The 25,946-nt window shown below is 37.4% G+C and overlaps 1 protein-coding gene and 1 long non-coding RNA gene across 3 annotated transcripts in view; one reads left to right on the top strand and one right to left on the bottom strand.

The window, feature by feature from the left end:
* The window catches only part of LOC120780109 (protein anoxia up-regulated-like), a 50,064-nt gene that overhangs the window by 4,300 nt on the left and 19,818 nt on the right, over positions 1-25,946 (bottom strand). Inside the window, exons 2-6 of one of the 2 annotated variants that reach the window (XM_040112390.1) lie at positions 21,824-21,850; positions 6,698-7,159; positions 6,336-6,448; positions 6,148-6,278; positions 13-186 (exon numbers count right to left, since the gene is read on the bottom strand). In XM_040112390.1, coding sequence (XP_039968324.1) covers positions 13-186; positions 6,148-6,278; positions 6,336-6,448; positions 6,698-7,159; positions 21,824-21,850 — 907 coding nt within the window. The remainder of the gene's footprint in view (positions 1-12; positions 187-6,147; positions 6,279-6,335; positions 6,449-6,697; positions 7,160-21,823; positions 21,851-25,946) is intronic. The other variant, XM_040112392.1, reaches the window with a different exon arrangement.
* On the top strand, positions 5,580-6,499 carry LOC120780111. Its single transcript, XR_005705815.1, has 3 exons — positions 5,580-6,098; positions 6,163-6,268; positions 6,340-6,499. It is a non-coding gene; the product is annotated as an uncharacterized LOC120780111 (long non-coding RNA).

The following is a 25,946-nucleotide window of genomic DNA, read 5'->3' as shown; positions in this document are numbered from 1 at the left end:
TGGCGTACTTACCTGCTTTCTCGGAATAATTCTCCTTATGTTTTTTGTCACCTTTTCCATGAGGATTTCTTAAATACCATGATAGAAGATTTATATCAGTGCGGACCTTGTCTGAATCGTACATTGGCCTTCTAATATTATATGCTTTATCACCGCAAATCCTCACTGAAGCGAGATGACTTTTGCCTTTATATTTAAATATGAGTAGAGTATCTTAGTGATAATATTGGGTAAATTTTGAAGATATTTTTAGCGATTATAGAGTATCAAATGTGCGAATATGTTTTTCAAAATAATTATGTCAGCTGGTAAATTAGAAAGTTCTATCCCAATATACTGTTAGCTCTATCCTATCATTCAATGACGATATGCCCAACGTCAACTTTACCATTTTGCGAATGTGTTGGGCATGCTCTGTCGATATCTCGGTTTGTTTTATAATTTTTATGAGGTAACATTTATTTCATTTGCATGTGTAAGTATACACAAGAATTGCAGAAAAATGCAATTGAAAATTGTTTGTAAATGATAAGTTTCGGTGTAACCGAACATTTTATCCTCTCACAATTTGCAAAATTCTGAGGCAGAGAAATAATTTCAGGTGTTGAAAAACGAAGCATCTTCTAAATTTTGAGACTACTACTATTGGGTAGTCAAAAAAGTCTTTTCGTATTTTGTCAATAGATGTCGTTGCAGTCGCATATCTCCAGTTTAAAGGAAGGAATGTCATGCATGCCACCATTGAAATTTGTGAAGTTTCCGGAGACAATGCTGTTTCAGTTCGTGTAGCACAACAATGATTTTCTTGTTGGAAATTTCTATGTGAAAGATGCACCTTGCTCTGGTCGACCTATAGTTGAAAAAATCGATGAAATTATGGAAAAGATTGACCAGGAGCGTCATATAAAAAGCCATGACATCGCTAAGGAGCTCAACATTCACCATTAAATAATTCTGAACCATTTAAAAAAGGCTGGCTACAAACAGAAGCTCGATGTTTGGGTACCACATGTATTGTCTGTGAAAATTTTAATGAACCGAATTAACATCTGCGATTCTTTGTTAAAAAGAAATTACTAAATTAAACCGTTTCTAAAGCGAATGGATTCACGAAAAGTGAATCCAATATACAATAATGTGCGAAAAAGATCATGGTCAAAGCGTGGTGAAGCTCAACAAATGGTCGCAAAGCCAGGATTGACGCCTCGAAAGGTTATGCTGAGTGTTTGGTGGGATTGGTAAAGAATAATTCACTATGAGCTGCTCCAGCTTGATCGAACGATTGATTCTACATTTTACTGTCAACAACTGATGAGATTGAAGTAAGCAATCGAAAAAAAAACGGCCAGAACTGATAAAAAAAAGGCTTCGTGTTCCATCAGAGCAACGCTAGACCACACACATCTTTGATGACTCGGCAAAAGCTGGGAGTTCAATGCAGTTTTTCGCTGAGAAACCTTGGAAGTTTTACACTGGTGGAATAATGTCTTTAGCGAAAAAATGGCAAAAGCTAGTCGAACAAAATGGTATATATTTGGTTCATTAGAGTTCATTATAAACATAAAAAAATAAGTTGAAATTTGATCAGAAATACGAAAAGATAATATTTCCCGTATTGACCAATATATCCATTGTTAACACAAGGCCACATTATTATCAGACAAAAGTTCTCTGAATTTTAACAACATAGTTCCTAGATTGATCGAAATTTCTGGGCAGAGTCACGTAGTGGGGTCCACATATTTGGTATATGGGAGCTCGAAAATATATGATCTCATTTTGATAATTTTTAGACCAGGAATGGCACTTACATAATTTAAATTTTAATTTTTTTTTTCATTGGTGCTTGATTTGTGTATTGCAAAATGAAAAAGGCAGTGGTCTGATCTCACATCTGGACTGTAGGGCAGCTGCGGAAGCGTTGGGATGCCGACCTTTGTTAGGTAGCTGTTCACAAGAAAGTCGGTGTGAGCCGTGGCGTTGTCGTGGTGCAAATTCTAATCGGCTGCGATGTCTTGGCGGACCAGGTGACCAGATTGAGCCTTCATTTGAGTATCTTAAGGACTTCCACGCAAAATTAGGCGTTGACGGTTTGTCCAGGAGAAACAAATTAAAAAAGACAAAGAGTTTCGTTTTCATTTTGGATTTTCTCACTCTTCCAATATTCATCAGCGACTTCTTCCAAGTCTTCCAAAAAGGCCTGGTGCCACCGAAATATACCACTTCTTGCTAAAGTAATATCTGGGTAAGCCTGCTTGATTTTATCAAATGTCTCAGTCACAGATTTATCGCGTTTCACACATAATTTAATCGCGTACCCCCGTTCTAACGAACGTTGCATTTTCGGCTTGCACCACTCACAGAAACACGTCGCGCGACAATGTTTGTCCTGACTCTCTCTTCCTCTACCGAATCCAGTCAATGCGCGAGTTAAGGAACGTATTCCTCATGGAATAAACAGACTGTATCAAAATAACATTAAAGAAGATGCATCAAAACAAATTTGAATTGGAATAATAGAAATGCACTATCCCTGCAACAAACAATCCTAAACAAACAAATATCAAAACAACCTTGAATTTGAATACCACAACAACCTTATCTTAGGACAAAGGAAATGCATCCAGGCAAACAATATATACATATGTAAACCAACTTAAACAAATAATATAATACACATCTGTATCTAAACAAAACAGTAATAAGTAAACATACTAGTTAATATAAATAGAAGTAAGAACATATAATAAGTTAGTCTTAAGAGTATTAATAAAGAGTACACAATTCGGTACAGCTCAAAAATATATTTTTTTGACTCCTTTTTACTTCATGTAAAAATTAACTCGCACACGCTCCGAAGTACAGTCGTGGCGGAAAAAAATCAGTACTATTACTATACGGACAAACCCTGTATACCTTAATTAGTAATGTCAACAACCGCTAGGTGAACAAAAATCGATTTGTTCTATTGTTACGCGTACTATAGTAGTATAATGCTATAATGAAACTGAAAACTGAAGTCAAAGGTTGGGTTTAGACTACACGAGTCTACAGTACTTTTGTGGCCCTAAATAAATTATTTTATATATTATATTATATTTAAAGATTATTTAAGATTTATTATGTTTTAAATCTTTGTTTCCACTTTGCATTACAAAAATCAGAAATATGAGACAATAAATATTTATAATACCAGTTTTGTTTTAAAAATTTGGGACACATATAAATAAACATAATGTCGAAAACGTATGTTACATATCGTCACCTGAAATGCAAAATAACGTAACAACATTTTCGGAAATTTACAGTGGCATGAATGAAACACGAAATAAAATGGAACATGAGTGAAATAAATAATAAAGAGTACACAATTCGGTACAGCTCAAAAATATATTTTTTTGACTCCTTTTTACTTCATGTAAAAATTAACTCGCACACGCTCCGAAGTACAGTCGTGGCGGAAAAAAATCAGTACTATTACTATACGGACAAACCCTGTATACCTTAATTAGTAATGTCAACAACCGCTAGGTGAACAAAAATCGATTTGTTCTATTGTTACGCGTACTATAGTAGTATAATGCTATAATGAAACTGAAAACTGAAGTCGAAGGGTGGGTTTAGACTACACGAGTCTACAGTACTTTTGTGGCCCTAAATAAATTATTTTATATATTATATTATATTTAAAGATTATTTAAGATTTATTATGTTTTAAATCTTTGTTTCCACTTTGCATTACAAAAATCAGAAATATGAGACAATAAATATTTATAATGCCAGTTTTGTTTTAAAAATTTGGGACACATATAAATAAACATAATGTCGAAAACGTATGTAATATATATTTCAATAAAATTACTTTTATAAGCATAGTTTGCCTGTTATCAATCTCTTTTTAAAGAGCAGCAGTTATCTGACGTCATATGGCGATGCAATCAGTTCTGTTCTGAGTTCTGTTTGAGAAAATCACTTTGGCGTATATGTACGTTTCACTCTATCATTTACTTCCACTGGTGGCCTCTACCGATTTCTGAGAATTTGCCGACATCGTAATTTCTGGGAGCATGTGATACCACAGTTCAAAAAAAAATTCATTGAGGGGTTCTTTCACCAAACGTGATTTATTATATATTTTTGGGGTAAGCTGGAATCCGAAGTCCGTTTTGTCCCATAATTCATATTTATTGCTTTATATTCTTATTGACAATGTTTTTAATTGTTTTAATTGAATTTTAACCCTTATGTATGGTAACAGTTTGTTGCACTGAATATACAAAAACCGGTTTTTCACAATGAGTTTCCAATCTATGTTCATATGTATATGAAACAAATAAATTACTCCACGTAAAAACTCATTATATCTTGTTCGACATTCTTCTAAAGTTATGGCACTGTGCACCGTCCACGATTTCTATGTATCTTAGTGCACGTCGTCATTTCCTATGCTGCTTAAACATTTCTTTTACTGTAACTTTCTAACAGATCTTATGTATGTCTTTTATTAAGCTAGACATCAAGTACTTTGTTATACTCTCGCAACAATGTTGCTAAGGAGAGTATTATAGTTTTGTTCACATAACGGTTTTTGTAAGTCCTAAAACTAAAAGAGTCAGATATAGGGTTATATATACCAAAGTGATCAGGGTGACGAGTATAGTCGAAATCCGGATGTCTGTCTGTCCGTCCGTCCGTCTGTCCGTCCGTCCGTCCGTGCAAGCTGTAACTTGAGTAAAAATTGAGATATCATGATGAAACTTCGTACACGTATTCCTTGGCTCCATAAGAAGGTTAAGTTCGAAGATGGGCAAAATCGGCCCACTGCCACGCCCACAAAATGGCGGAAACCGAAAACCTATAAAGTGTCATAACTAAGCCATAAATAAAGATATTAAAGTGAAATTTGGCACAAAGGATCGCATTAGGGAGGGGCATATTTGGACGAAATTTTTTTGGAAAAGTCGGCGTGGCCCCGCCCCCTACAAAGTTTTTTGTACATATCTCGGAAACTACTATAGCTATGTCAACCAAACTCTACAGAGTCGTTTCCTTCAGGCATTTCCATATACAGTTCAAAAATGGAAGAAATCGGATAATAACCACGCCCACCTCCCATACAAAGGTTATGTTGAAAATCACTAAAAGTGCGTTAACCGACTAACAAACAACGTCAGAAACACTAAATTTTACGGAAGAAATTGCAGAAAGAAGCTGCACTCAGGCTTTTTTTAAAAATTGAAAATGGGCGTGGCCTCGCCCACTTATAGACCAAAAACCATATCTCAGGAACTACTATACCGATTTCAATGAAATTCGGTATATAATATTTTCTTAACACCCTGATGACATGTACGAAATTTGGGTGAAATCGGTTCACAACCACGCCTTCTTCCAATATAACGCTATTTTGAATTCCATTTGATGCCTTTTCTGTATAATATATATGTACATTAGGAACCAATGATGTTAGCGGAATAAAACTTTACACAAATACGGTATATGAAAAATATCTAAATGACGTATAATGAAATCTCGATTATCACTTTATCATGCGAGAGTATAAAATGTTCGGTGACACCCGAACTTAGCCCTTCCTTACTTGTTTTTTGATTACAAATATAGCTGTATTCTCAAAAAGGTATCAAGATAAATTCGTATACGATACCTTCAATGCTACCAAGTTTTAGTTTTCATATTTAGACAAATTTTACCATTGTAAATGGTTCAAATGACAAAGATTTGTCAAAAATTTAAATACAAACTTTTTTATTTTTAAAACTTAAGATTTATAATCAATTATAATTGTTTATAGAAAGCAAAACTAAGAGGTTCCTAACACGTATTTTGACATGACAATAAACATTTTTCGTAAAAAGAATGAATTACAACTCAAATGGGCATTCGTCAGAAGACATGTTCGCGAATACATGTTTGCTATACAAGTATTGCCCGTTTGCTTTGTTCGATTCACTGCTCTCCAATACTTGGCGCAGGCAGCTAATATGAAAATTACTCGATAATTTTAACAAAAGTACCTTAAACAAATACACAGAAAGCACTGGTCTCGAGATTAAGCCCACGAAAATATTAAATTTAAAGTAATATGCACAGACTATTTATATCAACCTAAGCATATGTTATACATACCAACATATTTTTTAGCTGGCTCAGGATAGTGAGAGATTCTATGAACTTCTTTGGCTACATGACGTACAGGATTAGTTATTCTTTCGACATACGCATCAAGAGCAAGCTTAGATGTTGGCTCGTAAGTATATCTATGAGAAAAGACAAATACTGTAAGAACAAACGTTTTTGAACTATATCACACTTACCCAGTTACAGGAAATGGTGTGCAACTACGAGATCTGCGAACTATTGGAGAGTGGATATCACGAATCAACGACTGCGCTCTGTGGCGAATACGGTTCGTTTCTTCCTGAAAAGCCTGCGAATCAATTTTTTAAAATATTGTAATACAAATAGATTCATACATGGACATGCCGCGTGTTAATTAGAATTTTAGTAAAACTTTGTAACAATTGGGTTGCAAATGTCTACCAACATATTAATCATATAAGAGGGGTTATTTTTGCAAGTAAAAAGGAGATAACCAGTTCGTGGTTTAATCTGAATTCACCTCTTATAAACAATAATACTGTTAAAATAGGCAATATTTTAAAAGTTGAACACTCACGGCAAAGGGTTCAGTGTTGAGGTAATTGGTAAGAGCACGAGCGCCGTATCCTGGTAATGTTCTCTTCAAATAGGATGTTGAAGAACGCACTGGAGAAGTTGTTATCCTGATTGGAGGGCTCAGGGAGCGGGTGAACACACGAGATATGGGCGAGTAGTAATAGGATGGAGTGGAGTATACATAAGTAGAGGGTAAATACGAGCTATAAGTGGTTGCTGGTAAATATGATGAGTTATATATCTTCGGTGTTTTGTAGGTGTATGACATTGTACGTTCCGGTGAGGAAATAACCCGTGTAGTTGTGCGAAGAACACGTATGGGAGATGGTGAGTGTATAACGCGTGTCACTACGCGAGCTGGGGAAGTTACAACTCGAACAGGTGAAGTATAAATACGTGCTCCAGTGTATACCCGTTTTGGAATTGTGTACGACGAGTATATTGGATAGGTCGTTTTATACACCTATACAATATTGAAAAGTTTTGGTTAATGTAGATAACTTAAAATATTAAAGTATTTGATTTTTTTAACAATTATGTATGATTAATTATATGGGGGTTTATTATTTATATATATTAAGATGTGAATATACACAATTATAATAAGACCTTCCTCTCAATATTTATTAAAAGTAATTGTCACTGAAACTAAATAATAAGCCATAAGGAATCAAAATATTTTATCAACGCTCCGTTGTTTAAAAATAAAATTACTGAACCTAATTTCTATGTTAGACATAATCCATTAAACCACTTAAATACGACTTTTTATGTAAAAGTAGGTGGTCACTGATGAAATACAGTTTTTAAACTAAATTGCATGTTGGTTCTAGATTTATTATTTTAAAATACTTATTATGCTTTTCTTTCAATGATTATTTGCGTCACATATAATACGTACATACTACTGTGATCAAATTAAAAGGAGAATTTTGTCCATTTCATCTCCTTCAAAGTATCCCCTCCGGCTGCAATACATTTATGCCATCGAAATTTCCAGTCATCATAGCACTTGGAAAAATCCTCCGCCGTGATGGCCATCAGAGCCTTCTTCGATTCAGCTTTTATATCCTCAATTGTTTCAAAACGGTGTCCTCATATGAATTTGTTGAATAGCCAGAAGTTACACAAAGGTAAATCAGGCAAATGTGGTGGTTGCGGTACGATATTAGTTGAAAATGTGTGTGTGCGAAATAATCATTGATAACCAATGCGGTATAATATGGTGCATTATTGCTCTTCTTCGTTCAATAAATTAAGACATAGGAAAAATCGAAGCATTCACTTTTAGAGCCTCACAAAACGACGCATATCTCCAATACCAATAAATATTTTGACGTGGGATTTAGCATAGATGTCAATAACAGTACTACCAACTTACAGAAAAAAAAATTACCGATTCGAAAAGCACGCGAAGTATAAACTACAAATCTTTCAATTTGATCACAGTAATATAAGTAATCAAAATGACCAGACGAGCCTCTTCGTCTGTACAAGCGAAATCTCAAAATTGATAAGAAGGTAGCTATGCAGATAGGTGGAATCTTTATTTTCAAGAATTGGTATTGGATGGAGGATGGAGTCATGTGTAGCAGTTCACGCAAGTAAGGAAAGTTCTCTGATCACCATTCACTTGGGAGTGGCCAGAAACGATTCTTTTACACATGGCTCAAGCAGCTCACTACTTCCGGTCTTTGACCAAGTATCCTCTGGGTAGCCTAAGAACATCCGTTCGAAGGCGAGCTAATGTAAGAAGGTGAAACATCCCCTACATAGGGTTGTGCGCTGGGTTTGGGACCCGCCACGTAAAAAACACCCCCAATGAAAACTAAACGACAGCCTCGGATGAGAGACCCCCCTTTTGATGACGACCATGGCAAACGAAATTGGGACTACGATTTGAGGGCATGCACCTGAAATGTCCGGACCCTTAATTTGGAAAGTGCCGCTGCCCAGCTGGTTGATGTCCTCCGAAAATAAAGGCTGACAACACCGCCGTCCAAGAAATGCGATGGACGGGACAAGGACAGAGACGAGTAGGTATTTGTGATATTTACTACATTGGCCATATAAAGGCAAGCGCAAGTTTGGTCTTGGATTAGTGGTGGGAGAGAGACTCCGTCGCCTAGTACTATCATTCACTCCGGTGAATGCACGTCTAGCCAAAATCCGCATCAAAGCGAGGTTCCTCAACATATCGCTGATTTGCGCCCACGCTCTGACGGAAGAGAAGGACGATGTGACCAAAGATGCCTTCTATGAGCGCTTGGATCGCGCTTATGAGAGCTGCCCCCGCCACGATGTCAAAATCGTGCTCGGCGACTTTAACGCCAGGGTGGGCAAAGAAGGTATATTTGGCACTACGGTCGGTAAGTTCAGCCTCCACGACGAAACATCCCCAAATGGGTTGAGGCTGATTGACATCCCCGGGGCCCGAAATATGGTTATCTGTAGTACTAGAAGATTCATCAAGCTACCTGGCTGTCTCCGGATCGAAAAACTACCAACCAGATCGATCATGTTGTGACAGACCGAAGACACGTCTCCAGTGTTTTAGATGTGCGCTCCAAAGGTCCTAACATCGACTCTTAACCCCATCTTGTTGCAGCCAAGATTCGCACCCGCCTCTGTGCAGCAAAAAACGCACGACAACAAACACAAAGAAGGTTGGACGTCGAGAAGCTGCAATCACAACAGACAGCCGAACGATTTTCTACTCGGCCTGCACTCCTGCTCTCTGAAAGCACTCGTCAACAACTCGGTATAAGGGAACTGTGGGACGGTATTTCAAATTCCTTATGTACAGGTGCAACCGAAGCCATTGGTTTTCGGAAAATGCAAAAGAACAGCTGGTACGACGAGGAGTGCCGTGTCGCAACGTTACGATCGACCACAACACGTGCGGGATGGGATAGATACCGAGAGTTGAAAAGGGAAGCGAGACGCATTTGCAGACAGAAAAAAAAAGAGGCTGAAATGCGTGAGTACGAAGAGCTTCATAAGCTGGCCGACAGGGGTAATGCTCGAAAATTCTACGAAAAAATGCGGCGGCTTACAGAAGGTTTCAAGACCGGAGCATACTCTTGTAGAACCCCCAAAGGTGATCTAGTGGCCGATGCCCAGAGCATACTTAAATTATGGAGGAACACTTCTCCAGCCTGCTGAATGGCAGTGAACGCACAACGCCTGGAGACGGCGAACCCGATTCCCCAATCGATGACAGTGGAGCAGACGTTCCATTTGCCGACCATGAAGAAGTTCGAATAGCAATTACCCGCCTGAAGAACAACAAAGCGGCGGGGGCCGATGGATTGCCGGCCGAGCTATTCAAACACGGCGGCGATGAATTGATAAGGAGCATGCATCAGCTTCTTTGTAAAATATGGTCTAACGAAAGTATGCCCAACGATTGAAATTTAAGTGTGCTATGCCCAATCCATAAAAAAGGAGACCCCACAATCTGCGCCAACTACCGTGGGATTAGTCTCCTCAACATCGCATATAAGGTTCTATCGAGCGTATTGAGTGAAAGATTAAAGCCCACCGTCAAGAAACTGATTGGACCTTATCAGTGTGGCTTCAGACCTGGAAAATCAACAACCGACCAGATATTCACCATGCGCCAAATCTTGGAAAAGACCCGTGAAAGAAGAATCGACACACACCACCTCTTCGTCGATTTCAAAGCTGCTTTCGACAGCACGAAAAGGAGCTGCCTTTATGCCGCGATGTCTGAATTTGGTATCCCCGCAAAACTAATACGGCTGTGTAAACTGACGTTGAGTAACACCAAAAGCTGCGTCAGGATCGGGATGGACCCCTACGAGCCGTTCGATACCAAACGAGGTTTGAGACAAGGCGACTCCCTATCGTGCGACTTCTTCAACTTGCTTCTGGAGAAAATAGTTCGAGCTGCAGAACTAAATAAAGAAGGTACCATCCTCTGAAATAGTGTACAGCTGCTGGCGTATGCCGATGATATTGATTTCATCGGCCTCAAGACCCGCGCCGTTAGTTCTGCTTTCTCCAGATTGGAGAAGGAAGCACAGAAAATGGGTCTGGCAGTGAACGAGGGCAAAACGAAATATCTCCTGTCAACCAGTCGTCGCAGTCGCGACTTGGCTCTCACGTCACTGTTGACAGTCATATCTTTGAAGTTATAGATAATTTCGTCTATTAAAGAACCAGCATTAACACCACCAACAATGCCAGCCTGGAAATTCAACGCAGGATTGCTCTTGCCAACAGGTGCTACTTCGGACTGAGTAGGCAATTGAAAAGTAAAGTCCTCTCTTGTCGAACAAAAGCTAAACTTTATAAGTCGCTCAATATTCCCGTCCTGCTATATGGTGCAGAGGCTTGGGCGATGACAACAACCGATGAGTCGACGTTACGAGTTTTCGAGAGAAACATTCTGCGAAACATTTATGGTCCTTTGCGCATTGGCCACGGCGAATATCGCATTCGGTGGAACGATGAGCTGTACGAGATATACGACGACAGAAGACAGCGGCTACGCTGGCTAGGTCATGTTCTCCGGATAGATGAAAACACTCCAGCTCTGAAAGTATTCGACGCAGTACCCGCCGGGGGAAGCAGAGGAAGAGGAAGACCTCCACTCCGTTGGAAGGACCAAGTGGAGAAGGATCTGGCTGCGCTAGGAATATCCAATTGGCGCCACGTAGCGAAAAGAAGAAACGACTGTGCAGAAGAAACGTAAGCAGTGTATACGCCAATTAAGAAGAAGAAGAAGGTATTGGTTGGTATCGGACTCCTTTGGCATATACAAATTGAACTATTGGAACAAGTGCTTGCATGGTAAACTTTTTAATTTGATAAGGTATATTCCATGAATTCAACATGGATTATTTTTTAATGCAACGGTGCAATCTTCGAAGAAATTGCTCACATCGAGTGACTATAGCTATTGCTGCTGAATGTTTCATTTCTGAAAGGTATCTTGTTTAACTTTCAATTTTGCCAACACCTTAACCCTCATCGAGACCAACGGGTCTGGTCAGGCCATTTTGTTTTTAAATATTATTTAAATATACTTAGAGTGTAGCAAACGACTTGCGCTTCTAGGTAGCTTCCTAGAATTTTATTGTCTATAGAATTCAGAAAAAAAATTCAGGGATGTCGTATCGAAAAGGACGAAAAAATGATATTATAATATTACACCTTAGTCGAGACCAATGGTGCTTGGCTTTTGTATGAAAATATTTGAACTTTGGTATGTTTCTATCACTTCGCACGGTTGATTTATCTGTTTTCATGTTCGTTACATGTCCAAATTGGTTTGTATGTTTATCTAGCACTCATATAAACATACTCACATGCATAAATATGTTCATTCGGGTCTATAGCGAGCTCTTTGCGCTCGACTTGTTCGTCCGAAAGAAGAGAAAAAGAGGGAAACAATCAAAAGAAGAGTTTGTTTGCAAACAAAACAAGGATTTTGTGTGTTAATTTTTGTTACAGTATTCTTCTTCTCTCTCTCTAATGAATTCGTTTTCTGTATTCTTTTGTATTATGCAAGTCAGTTGATTACAGATAGTTGAACGCACAACATATTACTGTGAAAATACGCATATTTCTCGCCAGTTCTCATCTTGTTTTTTTATTATTCTGTTCGCTTTGGTTATAATAATGAGTGATGAAGTGGAATATGTGTACGAGTATAATATACGATTACGTTCTAGAAACATCAGTGCAGCTTTTTATTATCGCTTAACATCAGCATTGGTAAATGACATTCAAAATGAAAATAATGATGTTGTGCGTGAAGAAGTGGATCCATTCGAAAGCGATGACGATGATAGAGATGTCGATTATGTGCCATTTGAAGATGCATCGGAAAATGAAAACGAAATCGAAATCGAGCCGAATGAAATATAAGATAGCGACGAAGAGAAAGTAATCGCTGGTGTAGAAGAAGAAGAGCGCGAAACTCCAGCTGGTACTGAAACTTCTTACTACGGTAAAGATGGGACAGAATGGAAAAAAGAGCCTAATGAAGCAATTCGTACTCGTGCACACAATATTATGCGCTTTAGGCCTGGACCGAAGCAACAAAACTCTGTTCTCATTGAGGTATTCAAACAGTTTTTTACTACCAATATTTAATTCATTATCATCAGTCAAACAAATCGTTATAGAAGAGACCAATTTGCAAAATGGAATGCAGAAAATCTAACCTCAAAACCTAAAGTTTGGATGGATTTCACAAGCACTTGATGCATTTATTGGCATTCTTATTGCCTCTGGTGTAACGCACAATAATATGCAGTTTACACCACTTTTGTGGCAAACAGATACTCTTCCCATCTTTCGAGCGGCGATGGCACTCAAACAATTCAAGTTATTGACGCAATATATCCGTTTCGATGATGGTCGCTCACGTTCATTCCGACTACAATCTGAAAAGGCTGCCGCAATTCGCGATATATGGAATTTTTTAAATGAATACCTCGCCAGAAACTATGAGCCGCATGAAAATGTAACGATTGATGAGCAATTGTTTCCGTATCGTGGCAAGACAAAGTTTACGCAATTCATACCATCAAAACCAGCCAAATACGGTGTGAAAATCTGGTGGGCATGTGACTCACAAACAAAATACCCATTGCAAGGTATATTGTACACGGGAAAAAAGGATGGCGGAGAGCGTGAAGTGAACCAAGGAGAAAATGTATTGCTCAAACTCGTGAAACGGTACGAAAACACCGGCAGAACAATACTAGTAGCTGACAACTTTTTCACAACACTGACAGGAGCCAAACGATTGGCTACCATTGGACTTGCTTTCGTCGGTACTATTCGCGCCAATAAGAAGTGTTTACCCGAAGAATTGAAAAAAAAATCCGTCTCGTCCATTGCTTTCTATTCTTTTCGGGTTTCACGATAATCTCGTTTCGATTTGTAGCTATGCTCCGAAGAAAATTTTATTTTATAATTCAACAAAGGCCGGCGTTGACTGCATGGATCAGATGGTTACCCATTACACTACAAAACGGCCAACGAAACGATGGACATTTGCCTTTTTTTGCAACTTGTTGGATGTGATGGGATTGGCTGCTTTCGTTGTTTGCAAAAAAATCGACCATCTAGATAAAAAGGATGCACGACGCACTTTTCTTTACAATTTATCGAGAACATTACCAACGCTCAATATCAAAAATCGTATGAACAATCTCAATGTCATCAAACATCTATCTTGTCGTTTGGCTTTTGAATCCTTTTTCGGTCGTTCACTCCACATCCCATCACGATTAGTAGCTTCAACATCAAAAGGTGCTGACACACTCAAAGGAAGGAGACATTGCAGACTTTGTTTGCAAGAAAGCGATAAATTGCGTCGTAAGACTCGATTTTTCTGTTCTAAGTGTTCAAATCCAGTCTGTCAACAGCATTCGAAAATTTATTACATATGTTTTTTTGTATTCCTCAGGACCCATCATCATAAAATCAATTGAAAAATCGCTCAAAACTGATTCACATGCTCCTAAATAAATCAAAAAATGAACGAAAAGGAATACATTGTATTTCATTTTAAAAGCCGCATACGAGTTTCATTTTTATACTCTCGCAACAAAGTTGCTAAGGAGAGTATTATAGTTTTCTTCACATAACGGTTGTTTGTAAGTCCTAAAACTAAAAGAGTCAGATATAGGGTTATATATACCAAAGTGATCAGGGTGACGAGTAGAGTTGAAATCCGGATGTCTGTCTGTCCGTCCGTCCGTCTGCCCGTCCGTCCGTGCAAGCTGTAACTTGAGTAAAAATTGAGAGGGTTAAGTTCGAAGATGGGCAAAATCGGCCCACTGGCACGCCCACAAAATGGCGAAAACCGAAAACCTATAACCTATAACTAAGCCATAAATAAAGATATTAAAGTGAAATTTGGCACAAAGGATCGCATTAGGGAGGGGCATATTTGGATGTAATTTTTTTGAAAAGTGGGCGTGGCCCCGCCCCCTACTAAGTTTTTTGTTTATATCTCGGAAACTACTATAGCTATGTCAACCAAACTCTACAGAGTCGTTTCCTTCAGGCATTTCCATATACAGTTCAAAAATGGAATAAATCGGATAATAACCACGCCCACCTCCCATACAAAGGTTATGTTGAAAATCACTAAAAGTGCGTTAACCGACTAACAAAAAACATCAGAAACACTAAATTTTTCGGAAGAATTGGCAGAAGGAAGTTGCACCCAGGTTTTTTTTTTTTTAAATTGAAAATGGACGTGGCGTCGCCCACTTATGGACCAAAAACCATATCTCAGGAACTACTCTACCGATTTCAATGAAATTCGGTATATAATATTTTCTTAACACCCTGATGACAGGTACGAAATATGGGTGAAATCGGTTAACAACCACGCCTTCTTCCAATATAACTCTATTTTGAATTCCATCTAATGCCTTCTCTAATATATACATCAGGAACCAATGATGATAGCGGAATAAAACTTTACACAAATACGGTATTTGAAAAAAATGTAAATGACGGATAATGAAATCTCGATTATCACTTTATCATGCGAGAGTTTAAAATGTTCGGTGACACCCGAACTTCAGGTAGTTCAGAGTATGCCCAAACCAAATCGAGAGGTAAGAAATTTCAAAAATGTATCTATATTGTACATACATATATGAGCGTCAATACAACACGTATTTCCATACAAATGTATGTAAACACATAGGGGCCAAACACCATTGGTCTCGACTAAGTGTATCAGACCGTTGGTCTCGACCAGGATTAAAGTATTTCCCATGGTTCAAATACTTGAAATGCAGTGATCGAGGGCAAGGCGAATTGGCTCCCGCGTCACTGTTTCCTCTATTTGGAACCAATATTAACAGCAAAAACAATGTCAACCTCGAAATCCAAAGCATAATAACTCTTGCCAGCAGGTGCTACTTCGGAATGAGTAGGCAATTGAGAGAGTCCTTTCTCATCGAACAAAAACCAAACTCAATTAGTCACTCTTTATTCCCGTCCTGCTATGTGGTATTCACAAGACGACAACATCCGATGAGTGGACGTAACGGTTTTCCTTTGCGCATTAGCAACGACGAATATCGCATTCGATGGAACGGTGAGCTGTTTGAGATATACGACGACATTGACATAGTTTAGCGAATTAAAAGACATCGTCTAAGCTGGCTAGGTCGTGTCGGCCGTAGGGATGGAACCGCTCTAGCGTGGAAGTATTCGGCGCAATACCCTCCTAGGAAGCAGAGGAAGAGGAAAATCATCACTCCGTTGCGCGATGTTGTCAACTTGGCTATAACCGCGTAAGCGGGTCTAGGCCCGTAAAGAATAAGAAGATATCCTTGAAAGTTGCGAGAGTTAAAATTTATTGCTATATCCTTTTCTGTCTAAGAAATAGTTTTCCCAACACGAAAGAGACTACGATAATTTCACAAATAAAATAAGTATACAACAACTAAAGACGGGCTAAGATATTGGTAACAATATTGTAATTACTAATGCAACATATGTATCTGAGTTAAAAACGTGTGAAATGCATATGCATTTCGATTTGTAATAAAACAAAAATGATTCCGTTCTTTCTAGGTACCAAATTAACTTCATATATGTATATATTTTACGTCACACCCATCACGATAAAGACCACGACAAGTTCTCAAACAAAAATTATACCAACTAAAGGAGGTCTTATAATTTGGTAACAATATGGTAATTACAACCGCATATGTCAGAATTAACAACGTGTGAAATGCATATTTCGCTTTGTGATAAAAACTGATTGCGTTCTTTCTAGGTACTAAAATAAATTCATTCATACATTAAACGTCACTCACCAAATTAATTTCATTAGGATAACCAGGAATATCAATTACACTTTTTATAATATATATAATGGTTAGACGAGGTTGAGACCTGACTTACCTTCTCATCACGTGGCAAAAACTACAAGACGTATTGGTCGAACCATCGGATTATCAGAGATAATATTCCCCACTACGAAGAAATTAATACAAATATCCCAGAATTCTAAACCACGACCATGTGAATCTAGTTTCGGAAAAATAAGTATTACTATAATATATAGCCCACCTAGACAAAATATCAAAATGGACTTGTACACAGAACTTATACTAAAGCACCATGGGAGGTGATTTTAACGCAAGAGCTATTTAAAGCTGTTATGACTATTGAATGCGAAGTCATGTCTACTGGCAAGCCGACTTACTGGCCTTCCGACGCAAAAAAATTACCTGACCTGATCTATTACTCGACAAATATCTAAGACCTTCATTACAATGGAAAATGAATTGGGCTTAAATTCGGACCATTCGCCAGTACATCTAATCCTATATGGTAATCTAAAAGATACCACCTTAACTAATAGAATAATAGAATAGAAACGGATTGGGAGTATTTCAAAGTTAGTAAAATGTTGATGCTAAAGTAAATATGGCAACTCAAGATATTTAAGAAGATGAAGTTCATTCACTTACGAAAACTAGTCAAGAATTGGCTTGGAAAAGTACTCCTGTTCCTAAACCAAAAAAAAAACTGTTATACTAATTATCCATCCAATAATTTAAATTTCATAAAGAAAAAGAGAACACTACGTAAAAAATGGCACATTACGCGATTTCCTCAATATAAAACATAATTAAACAATTTAACTAAGCTTCTCAGCACCAAAATAATGTTATTTACAAACCACAACATTTCTAATTATATTGAGAAAATAACGCCAAACAAAAATATAGATTATTTCCTTTGGAAAGTTATAAAAAAATATTAGGAAACCAATATTGCTGAATACACCCCTCAAAAAGCCAAACGCATCCTGGGCCAAAGGTGCGAAGAAAAAGCGGTAGTTTTGTCAGAGAAATTTTTGCGTTCTATGGTATTTTACCGAAGCTGAAAGAATCCAAATCCAATCCAAATCCAATCCAACCAGCAATAAATAAAGAAGTGGAAAATATCATTAAAACTATATATAAATTAAGAAAGGCCCTCGGCTTCGACTTGGTGACTGCTGATGTACTAAAAAATCTAACGCGAAAAGCAATAGCAAAGCTTACTTACTAAATTTCAGATACCTCCCATTATCAGGGAAGGTATCTGAAATCATTATGGTACAAAAACAGGGCAAAAGCGCACTTGGCTTCGTCATATCGTCCAATCTCCCCGTTGCCTATTTGGCCCAAACTACTTGAAGCTGTAATCATAAGAAGACTTCAAAACATAATTGAAGAAAAGGGACTTACACAAATTCATCAATTTGGATTTACATCTCAAAGAATAACGAGCATAAACGAAGATACGATGCAAAAAAACAGAATTGCACATCTGTTTTTCTTGACGTATCCCAGGCGTTCGATAGAGTATCACTTCATTTACCATAGTATCTAACCGATCTAGTTGGCTGTTACCTGAGCAACCGCTACTTCAGGATCAAGCAGGGATAATAATATACAAGGTTACAGCCAATAAAAACCGGTGTACCCCTGGGAAATGTTCTGGGACCAATCTTATACATTTTGTTTACTAGCGACATGCTTACGCCGCCAAACTGCGCAATTGCCACATTTGCAGATGATACCTGCATCATCACGACCCGTAAGCATTAACCTTCCTCGGTTCCTCAAATACTACGCAAACTTAAGGTCTTCGGGTCATATTGACCCGATTTAGAAAAAACCCGGTGTTATTTTTATAAATTAAATAAAGATGGAATTATTTATGTTATATATTTATTCAAATAAAAAAGACACAATTTATGACATTTGTTCCTCTTGACAACATGAGAGGCACATAATTTCCGAATGTCTTGGACATATGGGTTTCTTACATTTTTTACAGATTTTCGAAGTTTTGACATCTTTTGATGACGGACATACATTACACCTTTTTCTTTTATTACAACTCTGTGCACTGAAAGTAGCTGTTGTCTCAGTAACACCTGTCTTCACTCGTTGTACTAATTCCAGCAATGCATTTGTCTGAGGAAGAGTTTTCCTACGCTCAATGTGATCATTGACCAACTCCATGCCCAGTTTTTCTAAAAACAGACGTCTTTGTACAGTCCTCTTATGTTTCCAATCAGGATTGGTATCACAATATAATACGTAAGCATTGAAACATGAGATATCAATCATATTATGAAATATGGCTACAGGCCACCTTCTTGTCATTCGTTTGCAACTATAGGCCAAAACCATTTTGTCTAGAAAATCAACAGCTCCCTTAGTTGCGTTATAGTCCATGATCATTTTAGGTTTTTTTTTCTCTGAATCATGTATTTCAATCCTATTGTGGTTTGTACTGAGTAAAATTACGTTTTTGTTCTTTTAGGAATAAATGAGACAAGAACCATTTTTGAATTGAATGCAAATGTGGATGATAACACTAGTTTCTTCGTATCCAAAAGATCTAATGGTATCTGGCATTTAATTTTGCGTAAAGTTCCAAGAACGGCAAGCTTACAGTCTAAGAGTGTTTCGGCTAATTCATATGATGTAAAAAAATTATCACATGTCAGATTGTAGCCCTGAAAGCCCTCTGTCAGATCTAAAACAACACGCATTCCTTGATTTTTTTCCGGAGCATTTCCTTGAAGTTTTCCGGTATAGCATTGAATTGAACGAACATATCTTGTTTCACTGTCACACAAAATCCAAAATTGTATGCCGTATTTACTCGGTTTACTTGGCATATATTGGCGAAAAGAACACCGACCTCTGAATGAAAGTAGCTGTTCGTCAATTGTGATATTTGCATTCGGATTATAGTACGTAGGCAATAGTGTCGCCCATTCATCCCATATATCTTATAGCTGCTAATTTATCACTCTGTCTCCTTGCTTCTCGATCCGAACGTTTATCAAAACGCAAAATGGCGGTAATTTTTTTGAACCGTTTTAGGGACATTGTTGCTCGAAATATAGGTCGTCCATAAACTTCAGACCACAAGCTGTCGAGGCTTTCATCGTTAGACTTGAAAACGCCAGCAAATATAAGAAGAACTAGATATGCATCTAACTCTATTTCATCCATCGCATCGAATTCATTTCCAAACCGTGAAGATCCTTCCATGTTTGTTTGTTTCAAAACTATAGATTTTATGCGTTTGTTTACAAATAAATCAAAAGCGCTTCTAAATGTATTGATGCGATTAGAAGCATATCTGGTAATTCCTGGTGTAAGTTTTATTAGGTTTGCGCTGCCCAAATGACCTCTTCCTTCTAATGGGATTTTCGACCACACAAATTCACCAGTTTTTGATAACATTTCATTTTCACTAACACTATTATTGGTCATACTTATATCTTGAAAGAGGTACTTCATCGGTACTACTTCCAATGTTCCAATTTGGTTGAATATTGTCCGTAGGATTTCCATCAGAATTATTCTCTGTTTCACTTATTATTTCATCTTCAGAACTTATATCGTAGTTTATAAGTTGAGAAATCGTGGAATCACTCAATTTGTGAGCCATTGAAAAAAACAACCGAACGCGACGAGTACAAATAACTAATGAAACAAAATGAAACAAAAAACTGTCAACGCTTGTAAGAGGGCGACGAAAGCAATATGATTCTACCCACTTAGAAACAATATTTCTAAGATTACCATCAACAATTAATCGCTTAGTGACTTGGGTATAATTAATATTCAACAATAATAAATACATATGTTCTTAGAAGCTGTTTGTTTGAATCAAAGCATTGACGTTTAGTATGGTTTCATCAAAGACGGGTATTTCTGACCCAAGGATTCTTTCATACTCGGGTCAAAATGACCCGAGGATCCTAAGAGCAAAAAAATGCGTATTTCCTTAATTTAGCAGACATCAGCATAAATTCACAATACTAATTTACAATAAATGCATAATTAATAATTGTCACGAAGCCGTTATGAAATCAATTAGATATTACTACTTTTATTATAAATTAAACTTTACATTCGGGTCAATATGACCCGAAGAACCGAGGAAGGTTAAGTTGAAACGTCGCTCAAAATGCAATCTTCACTAAATCAAATTGTAGATTGGGCGCAGAAATAGCACAGTACTTGAAACGAGTTGTCTACTCATATAAACTCCACTAACATAAGTGGTACGAATATCCCCTTACATATTGGGAATGAAGTAATCCCGTACTCCACCTCGGCGAAATATCTTGTTATGACGCCGGATGTAAAGTTGAATTGGAAGGAGCATATACAAAAAAAAGTTTCAGAACTAAAACTAAAATACAACAAAATAAACTGGTTAATCGGCAAGAAATCACCCTTAACAACTTCAAATAAAATCATAGTCTACAATCAAACGTTGAAACCTATTTGGACATACGGAATTCAACTATGAGGATGCGCTGCACCGTTATACATCGAAGCGTTGCAAAAATTTGTTATAAAGTATATAATCTTAATCGCGTTGTAAGAATTCCAAAATATAGTTCACGAAAAATTGAAAATGCCCCGTGACACAGACACAATCCGCATCTACATCGTGATCTTCATATAAAAGTGGCTCGAGAAGTCATTCGCGGAACGGCATCGAAACAGGCAAGAAAGTTACAAAGTCGTGAAGCCCGGCAACTAGGAAATACTGGAAGGAGCAGGCGAAGACTAAAAAGAATAACGTTTCATGATCTAATAAGAATTTAAGAAAATAACAAATATCATAAAATTTAATTATTAAGTTTAGTTTAAGAAAAAAAATTTGTCATTCGTAAATCAATTACAAATATATTTAGTTATAGAGTTATAGAGGTTCATATGAATAAAATGGTTTCATGAACATTGTAATGGAAGAATACCAACGCTTATCGATTTTTGTTACATAATTATTACCTTCTTTGCCAGAGTAAATATATTGGGTCGTCAGCTATAGAAATATTCTAGTTTTTTCAACTAATCTAATAAATTTAATATAATTCTGCGAAAATTTAGTTTTCCTATACAAGTTTAAAATATTTTTTACATTCATATCTATTGTAGATAACTAAAAAATTAGGTATTTATTTTTGTAATATCGATATCTAATAAAATTGTACAAATTCTTTGATTTACAATAAAAACATAATATTTTAAACTTTCTTATAACCCGTTTGTAATTGGATAAGAGTACTTACACGTGAAACCTTATGTTCAACCGGATACTGAAATATAAAATATAAATTAAATTTATTTGAGAATTTTTATTGAATTTTGTATGTGCATTTGAATTATATTTAGCTAATTAGCTTAGTTGAAATAACATCAACATATTGAAATAGAGTATTGTATTTTTATTCACCTAAAACTAATCAAGAAAAATATGATATTATACATATGTATGTATATAAAGGAAACGGATGACGAGTCGGATCCACTTACAAGTAACTGGTCTGGTATTTCGATAATAAGTTTAATGTACAGATCTCACTAAAGCCACATATATCAATATATTTCAAATAACGATTATCAACCTTCAGGTTGACATTATACGAAATATATAAGCCAATAAGTAAAATATCTTAACAAAATTTGTGAACACATATTACTATGTGGTATATGCGACAGTTTAATGCAGAAAATGTGTGAAATAAGCATTCAATAGATGTCGTCGCAGTCGTATATCACCACTGCTACCAATCACGTTGTGTCATACCATATAGTGTTGGAAACGTGAGATTTGCCACAGAATTGTGTCGCACTAAGCAATGTTAATACTCCTTGGAATGAAAAAGTAAACTATGTCGGCAATATTAATGTTTTAAAATTTATGTTTAAAAAACAAGTTTCGTATATTAATAATACAATAAATCTTTTAATTAAGAACCCGTACCATCTCATTAAGCGCAAATCCTTCTAGCCAAAATCCGCATCAATGCGTAGTTCTTCAACATATCACTGATTTGGGCTCGGTAACTTTGGCACAACAGTTGGTAAATTCAGTCTCCATGAGCTATCTGGCTGCCTCCGGATCGAAAAGCCATCAAACCGATCGATCATGTTGTGATAGACGGAAGACACGTCTCCAGTGTTTTTTACTAACATCGATTCGAACCACTATCTTGTTGCATCCAGGATTCGCACTTGCCTCTGTGCAGCAAAAAACGCATTTCAACAAAGACATGGAAGGTTCGTGGACTAGAAGCTACAATCACAACAGACAGTCGAATGATTATCTACTCGACTTGTACTAACACTCTCTGAGAGCACTCGTCAACAACTCGGTATAAGGGAACTGTGGGACGGCATTTCAAGCTCCTTACGAGCAGCTGCAAACGAAACCATTGGTTTTCGGAATATGCAAAAGAACAGCTGGTACGATGAGGTGTGCCGTGTCGCTGCGGAGAGAAAGCAGACTGCCTACCTCGTAACGTTACGATCGACCACAATATTTGCGGGATGGGAGAGATACCGAGAGCTGAAAAGGGAAGCGAGAAGCATTTGCACACATGAAAAAAGAGAGAGGCCGAAGTGCTTGAGTAGAAAGAGCTTGACAAGCTGGCCGACAGGGGTACTGCCCGAAAATTCTGCGATAAGATGTGGCGACTAACAGAAGGTTTCAAGACAGGAGCATACTTTTGCAAAACCCCCAAAGGTAATCTAGTGGCAGATGACCAGACCTTACTAAAATTATGGAAGGAACACTTCTCGAACCTGCTGAATGGCAGTGAATCGATGACGATAGAGCAGACGTTCCATTGCACCTCCATGAAGAAGTTCGAATAGCAATTACTCGTCTGAAGAACAACAAATCGGCGGGGGCCGATGTATTGCCGGCCGAGCAATGCAAACACGGCAGCGAACAACTGATAAGGAGCATGCATCAGCCTTTTTGTAGAATATGGTCGGACGAAAGCATGCCCAACGATTTGAATTTAAGTGTGATCTGCCCAACCCACAAAAAGAACCCCTAAATCTGCGCCAAATGCCGTGGGATACCGTCAAAAAACTGACTGGACCTTATCAGTGACTATAGACCAGGAAAATCCACAATCGACCAGATATCTTACCATGCGCCAAGTCTTGGAAAAGAGCGAAGAACTGATAAGGAGCATGCATCAGCCTTTTGTAGAATATGGTCGGACGAAAGCATGCCCAACGATTTGAATTTAAGTGTGATCTGCCCAACCCACAAAAAGGACCCCTAAATCTGCGCCAAATGCCGTGGGATGCCGTCAACAAACTGACTGGACCTTATCAGTTTGGCTTTAGACCAGGAAAATCCACAACCGACCAGACATTTACCAAGTGCCTAGTCTTGGAAAACACCTGTAAGGAGAAAATCGACACACACCACCTCTTCGTCGATTGCAGAGCTGCTTTCGACAGCACGAAAAGGAGCTGCCTTTATGTCGTGATATCTGAATTTGCTATCCCCTCAAAACTATTACGGCTGTGTACACTGACGTTGAGCAACACCAAAAGCTCTGTCACGATAGAGAAGAACCTCTTCGAGCCATTCGATACCAAACGAGGTTTCAGATAAGGCGACTACCTTTCGTGTGACTTCTACAACCTACTTTTGGCGAAAATAATTAGAGCTGCATAACTTAACCGAGAAGGCACCATATTCAACAAGAGTATACCGATGAGAACATCTGATGAGACGATGTTACGAGTTTTCGAGAGAAAAGTTCTGCGAAAGATTTATGGTCCTTTGCGCGTTGGCCACGGCGAATATCGCATTCGATGGAACAATGAACTGTATGAGATATACGACGACATTGACATAGTTCAGCGAATTAAAAGACTGCGGTTATGCTGGCTAAGTCATGTCGTCCGAATGAACGAAAACACTTCTGCTCTGAAAGTATTCAACGCCGTACATGCCGGGGGAAGGGGAGTGAGATCTCCACTCTATTGGAAGAGCTGCTGTATATATGGCTTGGGGTATACCCTTAGCTATCGTTCATCAGATATGAAATCTCCTGCTTTCACCATAAATTATCCATTGAAATAAGACTCCAATGCTTTATACAATTCTAAAGGTAGAATATTTTTAATCTTATATAAAAGGCCCTCATGCCATACCTTATCAAACGCCTGAGCCACGTCTAGAAATATAGCTGAACAGTACTCTCTGTGCTCAAATGCTTTTCTTATTTCGTTAGTAATTCTATTTACTTGCTCTATCGTGCTATGTTTTTCACGAAAGCCGAATTGGTGCATTGGTATTATATTATTTTCGTGGAGAAAAGGAGACATCTGTGATAGTAATACTTTTTCAAATATTTTAGAAAAACAGCGTAGAAGACTGATTAGTCTGTATGAAGACCGCTGTGTTAAGTCTTTCCCAGGTTTATCTATCAAGATAGTTTGCGACTTTTTCCATGAAATTGGATAGTATCCGGAAACTAAGGACTGCATTGAGGAGCAAAGAGAGCACTTCTACAGCAATAATTGGTAACTCAATTAGCAATTTTATGGTAATATTATCAAGACCTGGCGACTTTTTTGGATTAAGTTCTTTTATGATTCCAATAATTTCAGAAGGTGAAGTCTTAAAACACTCGAACGACTCTTTGGCTGTGTTGGGTAAGAATGACAGCTTAAAGTTGTTCTTTGGCAAATTAGATTGAAATACCTTTTCTCAATATCTCTTCCCATATTTATTTGGTACTCAACCTTAAGGTGGCTACTAACGTATTTTTTATATTTTAGCCAATTCGTTTTAAAAGATGTTACACCTACTTTTGGGTCAACGAATATGGGTTGTTCACATAACTTTATTAGTACAGGAGAGTGATCAAAAGATTTATCTATATTTTTGATTAAAGCAAAATCAATTAAATCCGGTATTTTGTTACGATCACTAGGTCAGTGTGTCGGCTTATCAGAAGATATTATCTCAAGGTTATTGTGCCTATTTATAACGGTTTAATATAGCTTTCCTTTCGGATTAATTAGTCGTGAGCCCCAATACATGTGTTTTGCATTGTAATCTCCACCTGCTAGAAATCTACGACAACAAAAAAAAATGTATCTTTAATTTCGAAATCAATGACCTCGAAAATCCCTTGCTACAAAATTTTATAAAAATTGAAGAATTTCTTAAAAATTGAAGAATTTCTTAAAAATTGAAGAATTTTTTGAAAATTTTTACGGCCATATTGGATCCGCCATATTGTATTTTGAAAATTTGTCTTTAATTTCGTAAGCAAGGACCCCTCAAAACCCCTCTATCCCAAAATTAAGCTAAGTCCGTTAATATTTTTAAATTTTTTTCTGTCAAGTAAAATCCGACATATATTTTGAGGTTAG

Source organism: Bactrocera tryoni, unplaced genomic scaffold (assembly GCF_016617805.1).
Source record: "Bactrocera tryoni isolate S06 unplaced genomic scaffold, CSIRO_BtryS06_freeze2 scaffold_16, whole genome shotgun sequence".
NCBI lineage: Eukaryota > Metazoa > Arthropoda > Insecta > Diptera > Tephritidae > Bactrocera > Bactrocera tryoni.
This window is presented reverse-complemented; position numbering and strand designations above follow the sequence as displayed.